The 22,416-nt window shown below is 55.4% G+C and overlaps 1 protein-coding gene across 5 annotated transcripts in view; it reads right to left on the minus strand.

Annotated features, from left to right (window-relative positions):
* The window catches only part of SLC4A11 (solute carrier family 4 member 11), a 164,843-nt gene that overhangs the window by 119,517 nt on the left and 22,910 nt on the right, over nucleotides 1-22,416 (minus strand). The window contains exon 1 of one of the 5 annotated variants that reach the window (XM_077301218.1): nucleotides 20,995-21,221. The exons of 2 other annotated variants lie outside the window; for them this stretch is intronic. In XM_077301218.1, coding sequence (XP_077157333.1) covers nucleotides 20,995-21,013 — 19 coding nt within the window. In that variant the 5' untranslated portion in view covers nucleotides 21,014-21,221. Of the gene's footprint in view, nucleotides 1-7,129; nucleotides 7,328-10,306; nucleotides 10,615-20,994; nucleotides 21,222-22,416 lie in introns of those variants that run through there. 2 more of the 5 variants (XM_077301220.1, XM_077301217.1) reach the window with 2 other exon arrangements.

Consider the following 22,416-nt stretch of genomic DNA (forward strand, 5'->3'; position numbering starts at 1 on the left):
TCCTGTCTCCCACGGTGGCCAACCAGTTCCTCCAGAGGGCCAACAACAGGGCATAGAGACAGAAGCCTTCGTAAAAACATCAGAAGATCCTTGGCGGATCAGACCAGGGGTCCATCTAGTCCAGCATCCTGTCCCATACACTGGCCAACCAGTTCCTCTGGAGAGCCAACCAGTTCTTTCAGAGGGACAACAACAGAGCAGAGAGGCTGAGGCCTTCCCCTGATGCTGACTCCTGGCTCTAGGATTCAGAGGTTGGCTGCCTCTGAATGCACAGTTTCCCTTTAGTCACCACAGCTGTGACTAACCCAGCATCACCCAAGGAGCTTAGCCCACGAGGTGAGTGGAGATCTGTAGTTCTCACTCAACCCTTCTTACTATTGCCCTGATCCTGGTTCTCCAAAGAAGGTCCCCGTAGTCCGTGTGCCTCCTGAGGGTGTGCTCGAGGGCGATTACACCCATTTCATGGACTGGAACACTGAAGCATCATTTAAAAAAGGTCAAATTACCTAACATGCTCCAGTATGCGCGGGCAGGGAACAATGTTTGAGCCACACCTTCGTGATGCAAGGTGAGATTAGCTGCTTCTAATTAGAGGGCGGACCGCTTGGTTTGGAATGACAGGCAATGTTGAAGACAACAAAACCAAGCGTGTTGTTGGGTTTATTTATATTTTTCCCCCTATGCAATTAAATCGTTTCAAAGGAAATTTGACCCTTCCAAAGAGAAACGTGCTTCATATCAGAACGGAGCTTGGCTCCCAAGTCTGCCCTTTGCAGATAGATTCAGGTGGGTAACTGTGTTGGAAAACAGAAGGAGAAAAAACAACAACTTGAAAAACAGGTAAGGAATAAAGAGGTTGAGGGACAGAAGGGGATAAAAAGTAATTAAATCAACCATTTATTTAACAGAGCTCAAGGTAATTAAACATATTAATTTTTAAAAAGCCCTTTAAAATGGAACACTTCCCTATAGGCCAGGGGTAGTCAAACTGGGGCCCTCCAGATGTCCGTGGACTACAATTCCCATGAGCCCCTGCCAGCATTTGCATAGGTGCTCATGGGAATTGTAGTCCATGGACATCTGGAGGGCCCCAGTTTGACCACCCCTGCTATAGGCTGACTGATATGTGTACGACGTCTACGGAAAAGAAGTCTTTCTGTCTTTTAAATATTTTTAATTACCTTAAAGTCTGTTAAATAAATTCTTGATTTAATAACTTTTTATACTTTTGAGTAATTGTGTCGGTCTGAAACATCAGAATCAAGTTTGAATCCAGCGCACCTTCAAGACCAACAAAGTTTTAATCGGGGTTGAAGCTTTCATGCGTGTGCGCATGCATGCTTCTTTGGACACATTGAAATGGAATTTACCAGTCTGTCCATACAGGCAGAGTGTGAGCACCAAATCAGCATAGCGCATAATAAAGGTGTGGACCAAACTGGAATAATGCAGCCATCACATGTTCGGATTTCATTCCAGGGTGAATCATCCTGAAGCAAATCAACATATCCAAACTGATGTGCCCATGTCCCTTTCTTAATTGTGGGATGCTCAGAGCAATTTAGTGGGACCCTGCATGTTATGCTCCATTCGTCTGCTCTCAAACACGGGGGTCGCTGACAGATACTGAAGTGCACAAGCCCATGGCAGATCCTACCAGGAAGAAAATTTTGTTGGTCTTAAGAAGGTGCCCCTGGACTCAACCACTGGCTTTTGTAGAATATCCCAAGAGAGAACATTTAACTTGTTTTTTTAAAAAACTGAAAAGTCGGACAAGTACAGATCTCATCGGTATGGCGGAATGCTTAAAGCGGAAAGTCTCAGGTCTTTCCATCACCTCCCCAGTCCCCTGTTCTTCCTCCCCACCCACCCCCACCCCGCATATGGATCCTTAGCTGAGAGCCAGTGGTAAAGAGTGTGGACTTCTAATCTGGTGAGCCGGGTTTGATTCTGCACTCCCCTGGGTGACCTTGGGCTCGCCACAGCACTGAGAAAGCTGTTCTGACCGAACAGGAATATCAGGGCTCTCTCAGCCTCACCCACCCCACAGGGTGTCTGTTGTGGGGAGAGGAAAGGGAAGGCGACTATAAGCCGCTTTGAGGTAGAGAAAAGCGGCATCTAAGAACCAACTCTTCTTCTTCTTCTTCAGTAATATCAGGGCTTTCTCAGCCTCCCCTCCCTCACAGGGTGTCTGTTGTGGGGAGAGGAAAGGGAAGGTGAATGTAAGCCCTTCTGAGACTCCTTCAGGTAGAGAAAAGCGGCATAGAAGAACCAACTCTTCTTCTTCTTCTTCTTCTTCAGCTGCTAGCACGTCACTTTTGTGAGCGGCATGTCTGACAAAGCTCGCGGCATGCAAAGCTATGCAGGGTTTTCTTTTTTCCGAATCTCTTGCCAAGTCATAACAGGGCTCCGATCAAGCTCTCCTTGGCGTGAGGCTGCCCTCGTTAGTCGCTCCACTTCATTATGCAAACCATCCCCGACCGCCTGTCAATTAAAACATTTGCACAGATCGCATCTCCGGCAAGTGGCCCGGGCCACGCCGCGGTTTATTTTCAGCCTAATCTAAGTGGATTAATTTTGTTTTTAAAGAAAAAAAACCTCTCCGTGCCTTACAAAGCCATACATGGCTTTGGGATGAAATGGATTTGCATCGAGACGCCATTAAAGACTCCCTTATCTGATTCGAGCTCCTCCGGAAGCCAGGAGCCCCAGTTTTAAAGATTGCCGGTTGCCGAAGCGATATTCTTAACAAGCCAAATTGTTATGGGAAACGTCACCAGGGTCATACATATTTATATGCCTTATAAAAGCATCGCACCACCCAACCAGCTGGCTGTGGGTATGGCTCCGAGGACTTCCACGTTCAATCATCGGCTCAAGAGCCGGTCGGGGAGTAATGAATAATAAAAAAATCATTCGGCTCCCTAAAACCCAGATCATCACTTCTACCAACCAGCTCAGCAAATACACAACAAGCAAAGAGAGACCACTACTTTTCGTAAGAGGCTCTTGTGGCGCAGGGTGGTAAGGCAGGGTGGTAAGGCAGCAGACATGCAGTCTGAAAGCTCTGCCCATGAGGCTGGGAGTTCAATCCCAGCAGCCCGCTCAAGGTCGACTCAGCCTTCCATCCTTCCGAGGTCGGTAAAATGAGGACCCAGCTTGCTGGGGGGTAAACGGTCATGACTGGGGAAGGCACTGGCAAACCACCCCGTATTGAGTCTGCCATGAAAACGCTGGAGGGCGTCACCGCAAGGGTCAGACATGACTCGGTGCTTGCACAGGGGATACCTTTACCTTTACTTTTTGGAATCTGCAGGTGTCTTTGGCCTTCCACTGCAGGGTGGTGGGCACAACCAAAGAAATGGCGGCTGCAGGAGGTGGAGCCAAACACACAGAAGAAACCCCAGTACAGGGGAGAAGAGGGGGACTTCTTGCAGATGCCTTGGGCACCAAGAGCCACTTAGAACACCTCCAAGAGTCCAATTTAGATGCAACCAAAGTATCACCTAGCACGGCAGACTGGAGCTCTTAAGAAAAGGCTGCTGAATCGCCATCCTAAGCAGGGCAAAGACACGTTCGAATATAAGAAAAACCCTGCAAGATCAGACCATTGTGGGTCCATCTAGTCCAGAATCCTGTTTCACCCAGGGGCCAACCAGTTCCTCTGGACGGCCAGCAACAGGGCATAGAGGCCGAGGCCTTCATAAGAACATCAGAAAAGCCTTGTAGGATTACACCAGTGGTCCATCTAGTCCAGCCTCCTGTCTCACCCAGGGGCCAACCAGTTCCTCTGGATGGCCAACAACAGGGCATGGAGACCAAGGCCTTCACAAGAACATTAGAAGAGCTCTGTGCTGACAGGGGCTCATGGGAATTGTAGTCCTTGGACATCTGGAGAGCCACTGTTTGGCCACCCCTGCCATAGAGTTGTCATTTCTTCTGTGGCTTGAGGGTCCTTCAGACATGACAACCTCTCAACTCCACATTAACGGCCAATGTTCTCCAACCTTGTGGAGTTTTCTGGCCCGCGCTCACAAACCAAACTTTGAAAACGCTCCGTATCAAAAGGCCTAGAAGCAGAGCTGCAGAGAAACGCGTAAGATCTCTCTCTCTTTCTCCCTCCCTCCTTATTACCAGGCTGTATGTCAAGGTGCTCAGCTTGTAAGGCCACGTGGGAGACTCATCAGTCACAAACGCCAGGGCACTCGGTCACGCCATGCAAGAACCGTGGCATGCCCCAAGCTCCCTCTCCGTATCCCGGCCGCAGAGAGGGCACACCTCAGCAGTGACCGACTAGCCCTGCTCTGACACGACACATTCCTGTTTCACAAGGAGCATTCGATTTCCTGAGGACACCGAGCTGGCTGTGCACAGCCATCTGGAGAAACAAACTGCACCTGGGAGCCAAAACCTTCAGCCTCGTGGGGCTTTTGCTCTGGACCTTTGGCGGCCGTCTACGGCCGACGAAAACGGAACGAGCCACATTAAGAATATGAACCAAACGCCACACCAGTCGCCCGTTTCTATGGAACGCTCGCTAATAGCCTCGTGGGCTGGGAGGGGCTGTGGCAGCATCACCCTGATGGACTGAGGGTCTGACTCAGCAGGAAGCAGCTTCATGTGTCTTCTCAGTCTCCTCACTTAAAGCTGTTTTTTTTTTGTACCCCACTTTTCGCGAGCCAAAGGGAATCTCAAAGCTGCTTACATTCGCCTTCCCTTCCTCTCCCGACAACAAGCACCCTGTGAGATTGGTGACACAGAGAGCTCTGAGAGAACTGGGACTAGCCCAAGGTCACCCAAGGGGGCCTCCTGTGTCTCAAAGTGGCTGACAGTCACCTTCCCTTCCTCTACCCACAGAAGGTACCCTGTGAGATTGGTGATGCTGAGAGAGCTCTGAGAGAACTGGGACTAGCCCAAGGTCACCCAAAGGGGCCTCCTGTGTCTCAAACTGGCTGCCAATCACCTTCTCTTCCTCTCCCCACAACAGGAACCCTGTGAGATTGGTGATGCTGAGAGAGTTCTAAGAGAACTGCGGCCAGCTCAAGGTCACCCAGCTGGCTGTATGCGGAGGAGGAGTGGGGAAGCAATCCCAGTTCTCCAGATGAGAGGCTGCCACTCTTAACCACTACACCAAACCAGCTCTTGATGTAGAGTCTGCAGTTCAAGGATCAAATTGTTTCTGGTCTTTACTTCCGGAACCTAAGTCCTGAAATTGCCCTTTACAAAAAAATGGGCCTAGGAAAGCTGCGATGGATCATCGGCCAGAGGCCTAGATGAGCGGCTGGAAGCCAGAACAGACCTGCACCTTCTCCTTGCTCCTTGCTGGGGGACAGTCTGTTTCTGGCCATTCGGCGTTACACCTTCCTTCCTATGCCACGGAAGAAGCTCTACTACGACCTTTGAATTGCGCTCGGTTTGCACTCTCTCCCACAAAGGCAAGCCGCCCATCAAAGATGCCTTAGCCTGAAGAAGCAAGCTACCTGCTCTTTGTACACTGAATCGGTTCAAGACCGTACAGCCTACACAGAGTGGTGGCTACTCTCCCAGGTGCAGGTCTTTCCTCTCCCTGCTGGAGAGCTCTGGGAGCCAACCTGCGACCCTCTGCCTGCAAAGCAGGTGCTCCCCACCCCCAGCCACGGTCACCCCACATGACCAATCAGCCAAGGGTCAAGTAGAACAGGGGTAGTCAACCTGTGGTCCTCCAGATGTCCATGGATTACAATTCCCATGAGCCCCTGCCAGCGTTTGCTGGCAGGGGCTCCTGGGAATTGTAGTCCATGGACATCTGGAGGACCACAGGTTGACTACCCCTGAAGTAGAAGATGCACCCAAGATGCACCCTTGATGTCCCTCAAAACCCTGCCTTGCCCCCCTTCATTGCTCATCTGCACCCAAATGCAGTGGGGCCAGATCTCCAGAAGCCCCCCCCCCATGGCTGCCCCCGCCCCAAGCATCAAGAATATAGAAGACCACTGCCCCAGGCAGAAGAACCACGAGGACCAAGAGAAGCCACGCTAGATCTGGCCAGCGGCCCCTCCGTGTCGCATCGTGGCTGAAACCCAGACGCCATCAGGAGGTCCACCGGGAGGAAGAGAATTCCAGAAGCCCTCCGACGGTGGCCCCCAAGCACCCAGAGATGCCCTGCTAGATCACGCCGGCGGCCCCTCCAGTCCAACCCTCCGTGTGTGTCACACAGGGGCCCAAATCTCAGGGCCCATCAGGAGGTCCACCCGTGGGGCCAGAAACTCCAGAAGCCCTCTGCTGGTGGCCTCCCGAGCATCAGGCATCGGCGCCCAAGACAGGGGGTTCCCTCTCTGCCAGGGGGCTCAGAGCCACCCACGGGCATCTAACTGCTGCAAGCACCCCCAGACCGCCCTGCAGAAGGCCTTCCCGGCCCCCGACGGCTCTTGCTGCAAAGACGCAGGCCCTTTTGGCATTAGGGTGGGGGGCACTGGGGGGGGGCAGCACGCCCACCCCACCAGGCGGGCCCCTCTCTGCCCGGAGGCCTGGCTGCGGAGGCGCCACCAAGCGAGGGGGGAAGCGGGAGGGAGCGAGCGAGAAGCAGGCGACTTCAGGAAGTGGCGGGGACCGCGCGGAGAGGCGGAAGGACCGCGGCCGCCGCCCCCCCCCCAACCCCCCGATGCCTTTCGGCGCCCGGGGCCAAGCGAAGCGCCCCCAAATCCCCCTCCAGGGGGCGTGGCCAGAAGGGCCCGCGGCGCAGCCATTGGAGGGGAGCTCGGACGGACGGACGGACCCAGCGACGCCCCCGGGGGCTGCCTCGGCTGCCCCCCCCCCTTGCACCGATGCCGGCATGGGCGCTGTGCAGGCGCTGCCCGTCGGGGCATGAGGCTTTGCAAAGCGAGCGAGCGGCCCGAGCCCCGCTGGCCAAGAGGGCAGGAGGCAGGCGAGAGAGAGAGAGGGAGGGAAGCTCCGGCCAAGTCCCCGGCCCGCCTCCCCTCCCCGCGGAGCAGCCCGCCAGCTCGGCCGAGTCGCGGCCCGGGAGAGCGCCTGCACCGCCCGCCCGCCTGCCTGGCAACTTCCCCTCGGGCGGCTCAACAGGAGGCGGGAGCGCCTCGGGTTTCGCTTTGCAACCGGGGCAGGGAGAGGAAGGAGCCCCCTGGCCGCTTACCGCATGGCTGGAGGTGGAAGACCCGCCGCGCCACCGCCATCCTCGCCGCCGCCGCCGCCAGCAGCTCACACCATCCCGCCGCCGGAGAGGAGGCAGAGAGAGGCGCAGCCCGCCCTGGCAGCAGCAGCAGCAGCAGCCGAAGCAGCCGCCGCCGCCGCCGCCGCGCATTGGCCTCCCGGGGCGGGGAAGGGACGGCCCCGGCGGAGCCCGGCCGAGCCGCGCAGCGCAGCAGCACAACGCCGCGGGGGACACACCTCCCCGCCCGGCCCGGCCCAGCCCAGCCCAGCCCAGCCGCCGCCTCCCAACCGCGGGGCGCCCCCGAAGGTCCCCGAGCGGAGCCCGCCGGCCGGAGCCCGCTTCCCAGGAGCCGACGCGGGAGGGGGAGGCCGAGGCCAACTTTTGCGCCTCTGCCAAAGTCCCGGGCCGCGAGGGAAGGGGGGCGCCTGGACGCGCACAGGAAACCCACCCGTGGCCCCGCCGGGACTTTGCTGCCGGAGGACGTCCTGGGGCCGCAAGAGGAGGCGGCGGCTTCGCCAGGGGCTTGGGCCGACCAGGGAGAATCCATCCGAGGCACCCCGCACCTCTCCATCCCCCTGGCAGGAGGAACAGCTGCACCCTGGGGTTGGCTGGCCAGTGGGACTGCGGGGTGGACTAAATGCCCATCCTCTGGTGTGATCCAGCAGGGCTCTTCTGAGGGTCTTCTCAGGGGAAGGCCTCGGCCCCTCTGCCCTGTGGCTGGCCCTGCAGAGGAACTGGCTGGCCCCTGGGTGAGACGGGAGGCTGGACTGGAGGGACCCTCCCTGGCCTGACCCAGCAGGGCTCTTCTGAGGGTCTTCTCAGGGGAAGGCCTCGGCCTCTCTGCCCTGTGGCTGGCCCTGCAGAGGAACTGGCTGGCCCCTGGGTGAGACGGGAGGCTGGACTGGAGGGACCCTCCCTGGCCTGACCCAGCAGGGCTCTTCTGAGGGTCTTCTCAGGGGAAGGCCTCGGCCTCTCTGCCCTATGGCTGGCCCTGCAGAGGAACTGGCTGGCCCCTGGCGGAGACGGGAGGCTGGACTGGAGGGACCCTCCCTGGCCTGACCCAGCAGGGCTCTTCTGAGGGTCTTCTCAGGGGAAGGCCTCGGCCTCTCTGCCCTGTGGCTGGCCCTGCAGAGGAACTGGCTGGCCCCTGGCGGAGACGGGAGGCTGGACTGGAGGGACCCTCCCTGGCCTGACCCAGCAGGGCTCTTCTGAGGGTCTTCTCAGGGGAAGGCCTCGGCCTCTCTGCCCTGTGGCTGGCCCTGCAGAGGAACTGGCTGGCCCCTGGCGGAGACGGGAGGCTGGACTGGAGGGACCCTCCCTGGCCTGACCCAGCAGGGCTCTTCTGAGGGTCTTCTCAGGGGAAGGCCTCGGCCTCTCTGCCCTGTGGCTGGCCCCTGGCGGAGACGGGAGGCTGGACTGGAGGGACCCTCCCTGGCCTGACCCAGCAGGGCTCTTCTGAGGGTCTTCTCAGGGGAAGGCCTCGGCCTCTCTGCCCTGTGGCTGGCCCTGCAGAGGAACTGGCTGGCCCCTGGGTGAGACGGGAGGCTGGACTGGAGGGACCCGACGGGACTTTGCTGCCGGAGGACGTCCTGGGGCCGCAAGAGGAGGCGGCGGCTTCGCCAGGGGCTTGGGCCGACCAGGGAGAATCCATCCGAGGCACCCCGCACCTCTCCATCCCCCTGGCAGGAGGAACAGCTGCACCCTGGGGTTGGCTGGCCAGTGGGACTGCGGGGTGGACTAAATGCCCATCCTCTGGTGTGATCCAGCAGGGCTCTTCTGAGGGTCTTCTCAGGGGAAGGCCTCGGCCTCTCTGCCCTGTGGCTGGCCCTGCAGAGGAACTGGCTGGCCCCTGGGTGAGACGGGAGGCTGGACTGGAGGGACCCTCCCTGGCCTGACCCAGCAGGGCTCTTCTGAGGGTCTTCTCAGGGGAAGGCCTCGGCCTCTCTGCCCTGTGGCTGGCCCTGCAGAGGAACTGGCTGGCCCCTGGGTGAGACGGGAGGCTGGACTGGAGGGACCCTCCCTGGCCTGACCCAGCAGGGCTCTTCTGAGGGTCTTCTCAGGTGAAGGCCTCGGCCTCTCTGCTCTGTGGCTGGCCCTGCAGAGGAACTGGCTGGCCCCTGGGTGAGACGGGAGGCTGGACTGGAGGGACCCTCCCTGGCCTGACCCAGCAGGGCTCTTCTGAGGGTCTTCTCAGGGGAAGGCCTCGGCCTCTCTGCCCTGTGGCTGGCCCTGCAGAGGAACTGGCTGGCCCCTGGGTGAGACGGGAGGCTGGACTGGAGGGACCCTCCCTGGCCTGACCCAGCAGGGCTCTTCTGAGGGTCTTCTCAGGGGAAGGCCTCGGCCTCTCTGCCCTGTGGCTGGCCCTGCAGAGGAACTGGCTGGCCCCTGGGTGAGACGGGAGGCTGGACTGGAGGGACCCTCCCTGGCCTGACCCAGCAGGGCTCTTACGACCCTCAGAACCCCCAGCCCCCAAATTTCCACATCTTTCCTAACTCGGAAATTGGCAACCGTGGAAGACCTGCCCCCAGCTGCCTTCTGTTAATCCAAAATCACAGCCTCCCGCAGCAGGCTGGCCAAGACGCAAGGCAACAATTGTGACGCACTGAATACCAGTGGCACGCGCTTGACCAGTTCTGTGGAAAGCTGCCGGCCACAGGGGCTTCCCCGCGCACAGCTCTCTACACACCACACAGGTTGGGCTCCCCGTTGCGAACGTCGCTCGGGATCAGAGCTGTGTTGGAGAAGGCGTTTCACTTTCCCCAGGGCCTGACAAAAGGGTGTTGTTTGGGTCTTGCCCGGCACATTCTTGGCAATCGCACCCACTTTGCCCTCAGCTACGCAGACCACAAATATTTATGCTCAGCTAAAAAACAGGCCGCTTCCCAGCGCTGACAAGGGGCCAACGGCGATTCCTTTACTTCCTTTCTCCCCTGCCTGTCTCCCCAACGGGGACCCCAAGCAGGCAACATGGTTTGCTCCTCTCCTGTTTCAGCCTCACAACAGCCCTGGGAGGTAGGCTAAGAGCGTGTGGCTGCCCCAAGGTCACCCAGCAAGCTTCTGTGGCAGATTCAAACCTGATCCTAGCCTGACGCTCTAATAGCTACTACTAATGACCAGACTGCTTTGGTGGCAGGAAAGCAGGTGACATTGGGCACCTACCTGTACGGCAGCGAGCTGGGCTTCTGATCCACTCAAAATCTGAGAACTGGTTGCTAACGGCTCAGCCCCATGGAGAAAGTGCCATGAGTAGGTGGAGTACCCCGTGGAGAAGGTGGCACTTCTTCCGATACGGCCAGAATGTCAGTCCATCTGTCCTCCGATCACATTTTTCATTCTGTGCAGCCAAATGTGTTGCCAGAAGTTCCTCCTCTGCCACAGATGTTTAGAAGAAGAAGAGGAGTTGGTTCTTATATGCCGCTTTCCCCTACCCGAAGGAGGCTCAAAGCAGCTCTCAGTCGCCTTCCCTTTCCTCTCCCCACAACAGACACCCTGTGAGGGAGGGGAGGCTGAGAGAGCCCTGAGATTACTGAAGAAGAAGAAGAGTTGGTTCTTATATGCCGCTTTTCTCTACTCGAAGGAGGCTCAAAGCGGCTTACAATCTGCTTCCTCTTCCTCTCCCCACAGCAGACACCCTGTGGGGTGGGTGAGGCTGAGAGAGCCCTGATATTCCTGCTCGGTCAGAACAGCTTTATCAGTGCTGTGACTAGCCCAAAGTCACCCAGCTGGCTGCATGTGGGGGAGAGGGAAATCAACCCCGGCTCCCCAGATTAGAAGTCCGCACTCCTAACCACTACACCAAGCTGGCTCTCTTTAAGGTACTCCTGGACTCATGCTCTTTTCTGCTGCTCCAGGTACACATCTTGAACTAGGTAACAGAAACCAGGGGCAAAATTATATGGGAAACGCCATCAGGATCATACATACCTGTTCCTTATAAAAGCATCGCACCACCCTACCAGACCTCAAGAATTGTGTTTTTAAAGGGGTCTTGAGAAAGGTCATTGTTTGCTGCTCTTTGAGGCTATCCAATCCCTGGACAAGATGGTTCAAAATACACCTTACCTCCGGGTCAGGAGGCTGTGCCCTCTTACTGGCAGCCTGGAACATAGAATATTTCCTGTTGCAATCACATGCCAGAGTGGCTTTAAGAACAAAAACCGAAAGAGTGAGGGCTGATGAGTACTGTGGCACGCCCAGAATGGAGACATACTCAGGGTTAGGGCTACTGTGGCTGAGGCTTGTCTGCGGTTCTTCTCTGCTCTGGGGAAGCCAAGGGCCTCACCCTGCCCTGCTAGCTTCGAGTACAGAGGGGGTGGAGAGTAACCTCAACCCATTTGGCACAGGGAGAAGAGCGGCCATGATTATGCAAACGGCTCAGCAGCATCCTTCGCACTCAGCTCCACCTATCAACGGCGGGGGCAAAACATTCTGCAATTAAAATTCTCAATTCGTCTCCCAGTTAATTACAGCTCGCAGCCGGAGAGCTGCCTCAAAAGCCATCCAGAGCGTAAATAAAACTTGCTTCAGGGATGCTGGCACGCAAAATCGGGAGACCGTGGATAGGTTTTCTCACGAGCAGGCCGCCTTGGGCAGTGGACCATCTGATGCGCAGACATGCTGGTTTATCACCTTCAGTGTGGCCTGCTGTGAGATTTCTCAATGTGACGTCCGTGGGCATGACAGGATATTGCCGGCCAAAACCTTTCCTGGTGCTCATGTGAGGCAGAGAATAGGATACGAACAGGCTTCAAGGCAAAAGAACAGGTCCCGAACATGGTTGTGGACCAGCCCCGCCAAACTCTTTCCCATCTCTCTCAGGAACGTGAGCGTCGTGCTTTTCAGGGAGATGTGACGGAGCTCTTTGTGCTCTCACCAGCTGCAATTGGGTGGATTGGAAACTTGGCTATTAGTATTTAGGGGGAACCTGTGTGCATGACCATTGTCCCCACATGGTGATGCATTTTATATTACGATATGAATCCAGGAGCCCATGAAAGATTTTTTGAAAGTGGGTGGGGGTTCTGCCCAGCAAAGTATCTCATTGGCCGCTGAAGATCTTGTTGGGGGTGCCGTTTTTTAAAAATGTCACTTTGGCAAAAGCTGCCATCACAGCAGAAAGATTTTCACTGTGTGACTGAAGCTACGGTGGCCATTTTATGGCCAGCTCCATCTCCATCAACAACTCTTGGGTGGTTGGCCCCTGGGTGAGACTGGATGGACCCACCCTGGTCTGACCCAGCAGGGCTCTTCTGATGTCCTTAGGAAGGCCTCAGCCACTGCCCTGTTGCTGGCCCTCCGGAGGAACTGGCTGGCCCCTGAGAGAGACAGGAGGCTGGACTAAATGGACCATTCGTCTGATCCAGCAGGGCTCTTCTGATGTCTGTATCCCGTCTACAGGATCTTTGCATGCCTCAGTTTACAGTCTGACCTTCACAGAAGCTGGGACACAATTCCCACAAAGACTTCCTTATATAATTGTCAACATACACCCTGCCACTTTTGTCAAGGAATATAATGACAGCAAGAGTACAGGAGTGGGGCATCACTTACGGAAAACAGAGAACTGCAGAGGAAACAGGATATCAGCGTAGAAAACTCTGGAGTGGAGAAACCAGACTGAGGTTTTCTCCCTCGGCCAAGACAGTCGACCCCAGAGCCTGTGGAAGTGAAGGGCTGAGAGAAGATGCTTCCACAGGTCACCATGGAGCCCTAAACTGCAGATAATCATAATGGCCAAATGAAACCTCCATCTCCAGAGGCATGGTACCCTCGGACTCCAATTGCCTGGTCCCTGTTCCCTTGCTCTGGGCCTTCCAGGGGCATTTAATTGGCCTTGAGAGACAGCATGACATGGTCAAGAGTGGTGGACTCTAATATGGAGAACCGGGTTTGATTCCCCACTCCTTCACCACGTGCAGCCAACTGAGTGACCTTGGGCCAGTCAGTTCTCTCAGAGCTCTCGCAGCCCCACCACCACCACCACTTCATGGGGCATCTGTTGTGGGGATAAGGAAGGTGATAATAAGAGACACATGAGGCCTGCTGGATGACTGTGGACCCTTCACAGTTCTCTCAGAGCTCTCTCAGCCCCATCTATCTCACAGGGTATCTGTGGTGGGGAAAAGAAGGCAGTGGTTAAGCTGATTTCAGACACAAGGTAGCTTAGAATGCAATTCTCCCCTCCTGTACTTTCTCATCACAACAACCTTCTGAGGGAGGCCACGTTGAGAGTTTCGGAAAGGTGAGATCCTGCCGTCAGCTTCCTTAGTAAAAATGGGAATTGGAACCCCAGCCTGCCTAGATCCTAGGTCCATGTGGACACCATGGCACCTACTAAGAGTTTTAGATAGTGGGTGTGGCTTAACCCAGCTCGATTTTTAATTGGCTGCTGGAGATCTGAGTGCCTGTTTACATTTTTAAGAACAGTCTTTTGTCACGAGCTGCTGCCACAGCACAAGGATCTTCTCTTTGTGACTGAAGGGAAGCTGTAGCAGCCAGTTAGTGTGTGGCTCCGCCCCCTGTGGCAGCCATCTTGTGTCTGCCTCCGCCTCCTGCGGCAGCCATCTTGTATCTGCCTCCACCAGGTCTGCAGGCTCGGCCCCTGCTCTATCCGGCATGCGATGCCGCCTCTCAGTCCGGCCACGGATATTCCACACGCAGTTGCCGACGGACAGCCCTGAGAGCCTGCTGCTATTTTGTTTTCTCCCTAAAACAAATCCTATTTGGTTGCAACCTGAGAAGTGCAAACAGAGGCCGGCCTTCCAAATATGTCTCTTCGTCAAACGCAAATGAGGGCGAGCGGCTGGAGTAGATCAGCCGGCCGGGCTCTCGGCACCAGCGATGCGCAAAGTGGCTGGATAAACAAGGGAGAGGTAACCGAACACTGATCCCCGGGAATTAAGTTAGGTGGGGCCGCAGAGCCTGGCAGGTGGGACGAGGGCCTCTTTCACATGCATCGAGGGAAACAACCTTTCCGGCACATGAGCCAAGCCGGGACCTGGAAAAGCTTCACGCTGGCTTGGGGGGTCTCGAGACGGGACAAGAGAAATCACCCGGGCCCCCAATTCCGCATTCACCCGAAGCGTCTGCCTAGCTTCTGCCATGCCCTCTTTTGGACGCAAGCACGCTTGTGGTGGAAAGTACCATCAAGTTGCAGCTGAATTATAGCGACCCCGTAGGGTTTTCAAGGCCAGAGATGCACGAGGGTGGTCTGCCTCTCCATCGCAGCCCTGGACGTCCTGGGTGGTCTCTCATTCAAGCATCAACCAGGGCTAACGGGGCTGGGACGTCCCACGCTGGGCCCTTCTTCTCTCCTTGTGGAAAGCACTGTCAAGGGACAGCCCACTTCTGATGATCCTGTGGGAGCAGGGTTGGCCAAACTGGGGCTCTCCCGATGCCCATGGACTACAATTCCCATGAGCCCCTGCTAGCAGGGGCTCATGGGAATTGTATTCCATGGACATCGGGAGAACCCCAGTTTGGCCAACCCTGCCTGTAAGGTTTTCCAGGTTAGACGTGTTCAGAGGTGATTTGCCCTTGCCGGTCTGTAATCCAAGTCTCACCCGGGGCTGATCCTGCTTCTGGTCTGAGATTGGATGACATCAGGATAGCTTGGATCACGTGGGGAAGCTGGGCTGCTTTGGTCATTTCGGAGGGCAGCCCTGTGGGTTTGCAGTCAGCAAACTAGATTCAAGACCCGTAGCACCTTAACAACTAGCAAGATTGGGGAGGTTTCCCTTCATCAGGTCTCCCTTCATCAGATACAAGCAGGAAGGGAGGTCCCTCAGCCCTTCTATCCTGGTGCGAAGAGTATCTTTTCAAACGGATGACATTTTTGCATCGTAGCTTTGTGTCCTCCTGGCTGAGGCTATAAGGAAGCTCGGACGTTTATTCCAACTCACGTCTGACCAAGGGCGCTCTGGCCCTTGAAAGGTCTCTAAGGTGCTGCTGGACTCGAATCCAGCTCATTTGGCTGATTCGTGTTTGCAGAAACTGCCCGTGAAGGGGAGATCTCAATGTCTTTCGCGTTTCTCCCTGCCAGCCGGAGTTCCTCACCCCAAATTTCTCTCCCCCTCTCTGCTTATGATTTCGCTGTAGACCACAGGAGCCCTTCAAGTAGAGGCCGATCCCTTCTGCACATCCCAAAGAGCGAGAAGGCCCCGATCTTTCCGTGGCAGGCTGCAGACAGGGGTCGCTCTGGCTGCTGCCGAATGCTGCAATAACGCAGCTCCCTCCCTCTCTTTCTCTCTCTCTCTCTGCAGAAGTGCTGCTCTGGACAGCTCCTGGGGACTCTCACAATCAGTGTGGGGGGATCTCTGGCCGCTTTTGTGCACGGTGTCAAAGGTTCGGGCAGTGCCCTTGAGCAGGTGGTTGCGGTCAGGTGTGCCTGGCCCACACAGGGATAGCCGCTTGCAATGTACTGCTAAAACAGATACTTACTTCTCATATGGCATGTATGCCAGGAGATCCAAGCATTGTCTGACAGCTGGGCAAGGGACGTTCAGAGGCGGTTTGCCATGGCCTACCTCTGTGTCATGACCCCCCTCATGTTCCTTGGAGGAACTACCACCCAAATTATTATTATTGTTGTTGTTGTTATTATTATTATTAAGATTTATTTCCCACCATCCCAGAACCGGCTTGTGGCGGGATCCAATTTGTCCACAATAAAACCCCAACAAAACCACAGGAAAACACACTAGGACATAAAAATCACATAAGTCACAAGTTCCATGTAAAGTTAGATAATGTTTCAGTGTAAACTGCCCAGAGCTGCAAAGAATGCAAATCCAAATAAATAAATAAATAACAGGAGTCAAAAATCCCAAAGAACACGGAATGAACTCAACCTCCCAACCCGCTCCCCCCCCATAACATCCAAGAGAGGAAGTGGGAATTGGGGGCACAGATGACCCCCAGCCAAGCCGCTGCTTAACACTGGGGGGGCCCAATCCGATCTTCCTCGCTGCCCCGGCCTCAACCGTAGACCTGGCGGAAGAGCTCTGTTTTGCAGGCCCTCCGGAACGCTGGAAGCTCCTGCACGGCCCGCAGTTCTTCCGGGAGCTCGTTCCGCCAGGTGGGGGCCAGGACCGAAAATCCTTGGAGGTCTCCCATGCAACACTTCCAAGATGTGACAAGATTGAGCTAGCCTGGCCTATCTGGGGCAGGACTAATGTCCTCGAAGTGAAGATTCTATCCATCCATCTATCTATCTATCCATCTATCTATCCATCTATCTATCCATCTATCTATCCATCTATCTATCCATCTATCCATCTATCCATCTATCCATCCATCCATCCATCCATCCATCCATCCATCCATCCATCCATCCACCCATCCATCCATCCATCATATTTATATACCACCCTCCCCGGAGGCTCAGGGTGGTTTACACAGAACCTGTGAACCATACATTAAACAATCTACATGAATAACCATAAATAATATTAATAACAGTGGCTGTAACAGTATAACAACATGTAAAATGTCATCAAGTTGCAGCTGGCTTTTCGCATCAAGAGAGCACAGGGGTGGTCTTCTATTGCCTGCCTCTCTGCAGCAATCCTGGACTTCTTGGGAGTCTCCTGACAAATACCAAAGAGAGCTGACCCTGCTTACCTTCCGAGATCTGGTGGGCAGAAGCATGCTGGCAGGGGCTCATGGGAATCGTAGTCCCTGGGCATCCGGAGAACCACAGCTCGGCCCCCCCGGGGGGTTCCGTAAGCAGGGGCAAAGAAGGCCCTCGCACACAGAAGGCTGCAGGGCTTTATTATTTCAACCCCGTTCTTTCCGCACAGGTTGGCCCAGCGCTGGGCGGGGGATCTGCGGATGCTTCGCAAATGGAGATGATTCCTTGCGGCTCCATGTCAAGAGTTTCCTAGAAAAAGGGAGCTGTTTCTTGCCAATTGCCGAGCCTTGGCCGGAACAGCCCTTCCTAAAAGGCAGGAGGCAGAGGCAGCCAGCTCCAGGCGGAAGCCAAGCATATGTCTTGGAGAGCGCCAAAATGCACTGGAGGGGGGAAGAAGGACGGTGAACAAATGCCACTCGCATGCTCCTTTTCTAGCTGACCCTGCATTTCACTTCTCGAGAGGGCACGTGTCAGGCTGGTGCCCTTTGAGGACTTGGCAGTGTGGTGCAGTGGTCACTCAACAGCCTGGCCCAGAATCACTGTGCGCGCTCAAGGGAAATGGGCCTAATCCAGGGGTCGCCAAACTGCGTCCCTCCAGATGTCCATGGACTACAATTCCCACGAGCCCCTGCCAGCATTCACTGGCAGGGGCTCGTGGGAATTGTAGTCCATCTGGAGGGACACAGTTTGACTACCCCTGCCCAAGTCCCTCGGCCTTTCCTCGCAGGGCTCGGTCCCCAGGCCCGGATGGTCCTCGTCGCTCTCCTCTGCCCCCTCTCCATTTTGCCCACGTCCTTTTTGATGCGGGGCCTCCAGAACCACACCCGGGACTCCATGGGCAGCCTGACCACAGCGGTATACAGCAGGACTCTGACACCTGGATGGTCCGAGGGACTGATTCAGAACAAGGCCCTTGTCTGGGCCTTCACATGAGCTACAGTGTCCGTCGGGAAGCAGCAGAGGGAGCACAGAATCTTCATCTGGGGGCTTCTTCCCAGCCCAGCATGCAGAGACTCCGGAGTAGCCCAAGGCAAAAGAAAGACTAAGGTGCTCTTCCACTCCAGGGACAAGCGCATTTCCCTGCTATGCCACAAAACGAGAAGCTGAGCTGTGCAACCCGGATTTCTCTCTAGATGACAAAGGTGTGCGTTTTAACGACCGGGACCCTAATTTACCTTGTCTCGTGGCCTGCCGCCCTCTTACTTCGTAGCCACAGCCAGGGTCGAGCCGAATTAAACGGCTGCTGCCAAGGGGCCCCTGCGCCTGGCAATTCAGGAGACATCTGCCATGCAGTGGTACATGCTCTGGCATGCTTCACAGCGCGTGGGGTGCTTTGTGGCACTGTGCTGTTAACTTGTGGGCACCCGTTGAGAATGCAGGTTGTCACGGCCAATTTATGGTGGCATCGCAGGGTTTTCAAGGCAAGGGGCTTTCAGAGATGGTTTTGCCATGGCCTGCCTCTGCGGGGGTCTCCCACCCAAGGACTCACCACGGCCGACCCTGCTTAGCTTCTGAGATGGGATGACATTGGCCTGCTGTGAGCCACGTGGAAATGTCAGAGGGCAGCCGTGTTGGTCCGCAGTAGAAAACCTAGACTCAAATCCAGTAGGACTCAATCTCCAAGGACTAAACAGGGCTGACCCTTCTTAGCCCCCGAGATCTGATGACGTCAGTCTATCCTGGGCCATCCAGCCTGAAGGGCATTAAGTTCCGGCCGCCCAATTGGTGCCGCAGTTAAGAGCGGCGGCTTCTCATCTGGCGAGCCGGGTTGGACTCCCTGCTCCCCCGCCTGCAGCCAGCTGGGTGACCTTGGGCTCATTACAGCCCCGATGGATCTGTGTCCCTCCCGGCCTGCAAGGACCAGTTTGGAGTCACTCGCCGGTCACTTGCCCTTCGGCGTGGAATGGGCAAGGGCAGCCTGCCGGTGGCTGTTGACGAGACAACGCAGCCCAGGAATGCAGGAGGTGACTGGGGAGCCCGTCCGCTTCCCAGGCGTGGCCGGCTCTTCCAGCTCCTTCCAGCCTCTGACTCACCTCTCGAGCATGTAAACATATCGGGCGCTGAAGCAGGCTTAAGGGATGCCGTCCCCGTACAATTGCGGTTGCCTAAGCGGCCCACGGAAGCCCTGCTTCCTGGTCAGAGGCTCGTGTTGGAGGCTTTTTACCCATGCTCAGAGGTACTCTCTCCTTTTACCTTTTTGATATATATATATTTTTTTAATGTATCTCCTGCCTGTCTTTGTGGGACAAGGCAGCTTACAATAATGCTTCATCCCCTCCCCAGCTAAAACTAAACATCAAGCCCCAAATCTCTCCCCACCCCCTTAAAAGACGTAGAATCATAGACTTGAGGGGCACCTCAAGGATCATCTAGTCCAACCCCTTCCACAGTACTTGCCATTATAAAGCCCTGGCCAACAGCGCCTCCCAAAGGCCTCCATGGAGAGGTCCTCCCTCGCCTCTCCAGGGAACCAATTCCGCTTAGATGGGGCCATGATGAAAAAGGCCCTGCTTTTGGTCGATGCTGAAGAGGACACCCATGCAGAAGGTCCCAGGTTCAATCCCCGGCTTCTCCAGCTAAAAGGACCAGGTAGCAAGTGATGGGAAAGACCTCCGTTTGAGACCCTGGAGAGTCATGGGGAGGGCCTGTGGCTCAGTGGGAGAGCCTCTGTTTGGCATGCAGGAAGTCCCAGGTTCAATCCACTGCATTTCCGGTTAAAAGGACCAAGCAGTAAGCGATCTTAAATACCTGAGACCCTGGAGAACCACTTCCAACTTGACCTTGAGGGATCGATTGTCTGATTCAGAATAAGGCGGATTCATGCATCCACATGCCTCTCAAAACCCACCTATCTGCCAGATCCTTTAACCCAGGGGTAGTCAACCTGTGGTCCTCCAGATGTCCACGGACTACAATTCCCATGAGCCCCTGCCAGCAAACGCTGGCAGGGGCTCATGGGGATTGTAGTCCGTGGACATCTGGAGGACCACAGGTTGACTATCCCTGCTTTAACCCAAGATTGAATCAGGGACTTTCTGCGTGCCAAACAGAGCCTCTAGCACTGGGTCCCTGTCCCCTCCCCCTGCACCGTTTAAAATGCTCCAACCTCACTAAGGGATGGTAAATAAGCCAATAGTGTATGCTTAAAGGTGATCTGCACCCCAGGTAAGCAAGTACACGATGCCAAAGAACAAGGGGGCAGACAAAATAGCCATCATCACAGGAAAGGGCCCCAGCCCGCTCTCTTGGCTACCAACAGGTAACGTTGCCAGATCCAGTCTGGGAAAACTCCTGGAAATTTTGGGGGCACGATGCCATAGCCGCCCCCCCCCCAGCAGCCATTTTCTCCAGAGGACCTGGTCTCTATAGTCTGGAGATGAGATGTCAATCCAGGGGATCCCCAGGTCCCACCTGGAGGCTGGCACCCCTTAAAAAGTCAGCACGTATCCTCCATCAATGTCCAGATGAATTCTAGAAATGGAAGGTGGGACAGCCCCTAATAAGAAACGCCAGACGGGCAGCTAGTTTAGGATCAAAAATGAAATGGAGACATGAACAAACTCTGCCGTCTGCCATCCATCAGCACCCTGACCGAAATATACCCATCGTTTGCTGTTCTCACATTTTCCTCTCTCCCTCTCATCAGTACATTCATCAGTACACTCGACTCTGCTAGCACCTTTTTCGGACCCCTCTTTTCACTCCCCAAAGGAGTCTCAGAGCAGCTTCCCGTCGCCTTCCCTTCCTCTCCTCTCAACAGGCCAGTAAGTGAGGTCAGTAAGGCTGAGAGAGCTCAGAGAGAACCGTGACCAGCCCAAGAGAAGGAGCGGGGAATCAAACCCAGTTCTACGGATAAAAGGCCGCCACGATGCCGAGCTGGCTTTCAGAAAGCAACAAAATTTTGGGGGACATACGATTTCAGGAATCACAAAGGCTTCTATCCTGAAAACCTCGTCGGTCGCAAAGATGCAGCTAAACTGTAATCTAGCACAGGGGTAGTCAACCTGTGGTCCTCCAGATGTCCATGGACTACAATTCCCATGAGCCCCTGCCAGCGTTCGCTGGCAGGGGCTCATGGGAATTGCAGTCCATGGACATCTGGAGGACCACAGGTTGACTACCCCTGATATAGCACATCTGCCGCGGTCTTCCCGAGCTCTCCTCAGAAACAGAGGACCGAAAAACGCTTTGAAGAACCAAAAGAATTTCACTTTACCTGAGACTTTCACGAACATTGTCCAGGAGTGAGGCAAGCCGGCAGCTTTATCAGGCAACAGGGGAAGGCAACAGAGCCGGCCAGGGGCAGCCTAACCCGGAGACCCATCTTCTGCGCCGAAAGGGGGACCGGAGGCCAGACGGTAAGCCAGCAGATGTACACAGCAGCCGAAGGAGGCTCCTCTCGGTGCACAGATCTGCAAGGCGGATTTCTGGCACGAGCGAGGCTCGCAAGCCCTGGACGCGGCTGCTCGGGAAATCTTTAGCGCTGCAGGACGCAGGGCCTTTTTATCTTGCTGCCGCAGCCTTAACAGCTGCTGACAGGTTGCAAACAGTGCAAGGCAGCTCTAACGCTTGGCGCAACCCAGACTAGGGTTTTCGGCCGCCGCTGTAGCGAGGAGGGGGCTCAGAAGGTGTGACAAGAAGAAGGCTTCCTGCCTTTGACACGCTGGATTTAAGAAGCGGCGTCCGAATTCCACACCATGGCAATCCCTTCGGATTTCCTGAGGACGTGGTTTTCTTGGTATCTTTATGGTACGTTCCTGTGCCTTCCATCCATAACAATAGTGGGGTTTCTTTAAGGGGGGAGGGGGGTCCTTTTTATATTAGCCACGGAACTTTAAAAAAATTAATCCTGGAGGGAAACAGCTGTGGCAAATTGGCCAGCCAATCCAAATCAAAGGTGTTTCTCCGGGCTAGCCAAAGGCCGAAAATCAGACCGCTAATTCTGCACTTTCTCTCTCGGTGGCATGAGGCCCAGTCTGCCAGGAAGGTGCTGTGTTCCCTTGGGTTGCCAACTTTGGTGTTGGCAAATGCCTGGAGATTTGGGGGGGGAAGACTTGAGAAGTGCATCAGTGGGGTATAATGCCATAAAGCAGGGGTGTCCAAAACTATGGCTCTCCAAATGTCCATGGACTACAATTCCCATGAGCCCCTGCCAGGTGGTAGTAGTTCATGGGCATCTGGAGAGCCACCGTTTGGCCGCCCCTGCATAGAGTCCAACCTCCAAAGCAGCCATTTTCTCCAGAGGAGCTCTGTAACCTGGAGTTCAGTTGTAATCCGGGAGCTCTCCAGTCTCCACCTGCAAGGATGTCATCTCAATGTGAGAATATTGTGCATTGATGCATTGTATCGCATGCATCTACCCACCGCTGTTGTTGACCTTACCACCACTGTCGCTTTCTTCACCTTCCCTGACGGCACATCCACCTCCAATTTCTCTGCCAGTATTAGGGTTGCCAACTCAACTTATGGAATTCCTGGACATTTGGGGGCAAAAGGTAGGGAGGACATGGTTTGGGGAGGGCAGGCACCTCAGAGGAGTAGAAGGCTATAGAGTTCACTCTCCAAAGCAGACCATTTTCTCCCAAGGAACCAATCTCCATAGCCTTCAGCCTTCAGAATTCAGCTATAATTCTAGAAG

Source organism: Paroedura picta, chromosome 10, assembly GCF_049243985.1.
Source record: "Paroedura picta isolate Pp20150507F chromosome 10, Ppicta_v3.0, whole genome shotgun sequence".
NCBI lineage: Eukaryota > Metazoa > Chordata > Lepidosauria > Squamata > Gekkonidae > Paroedura > Paroedura picta.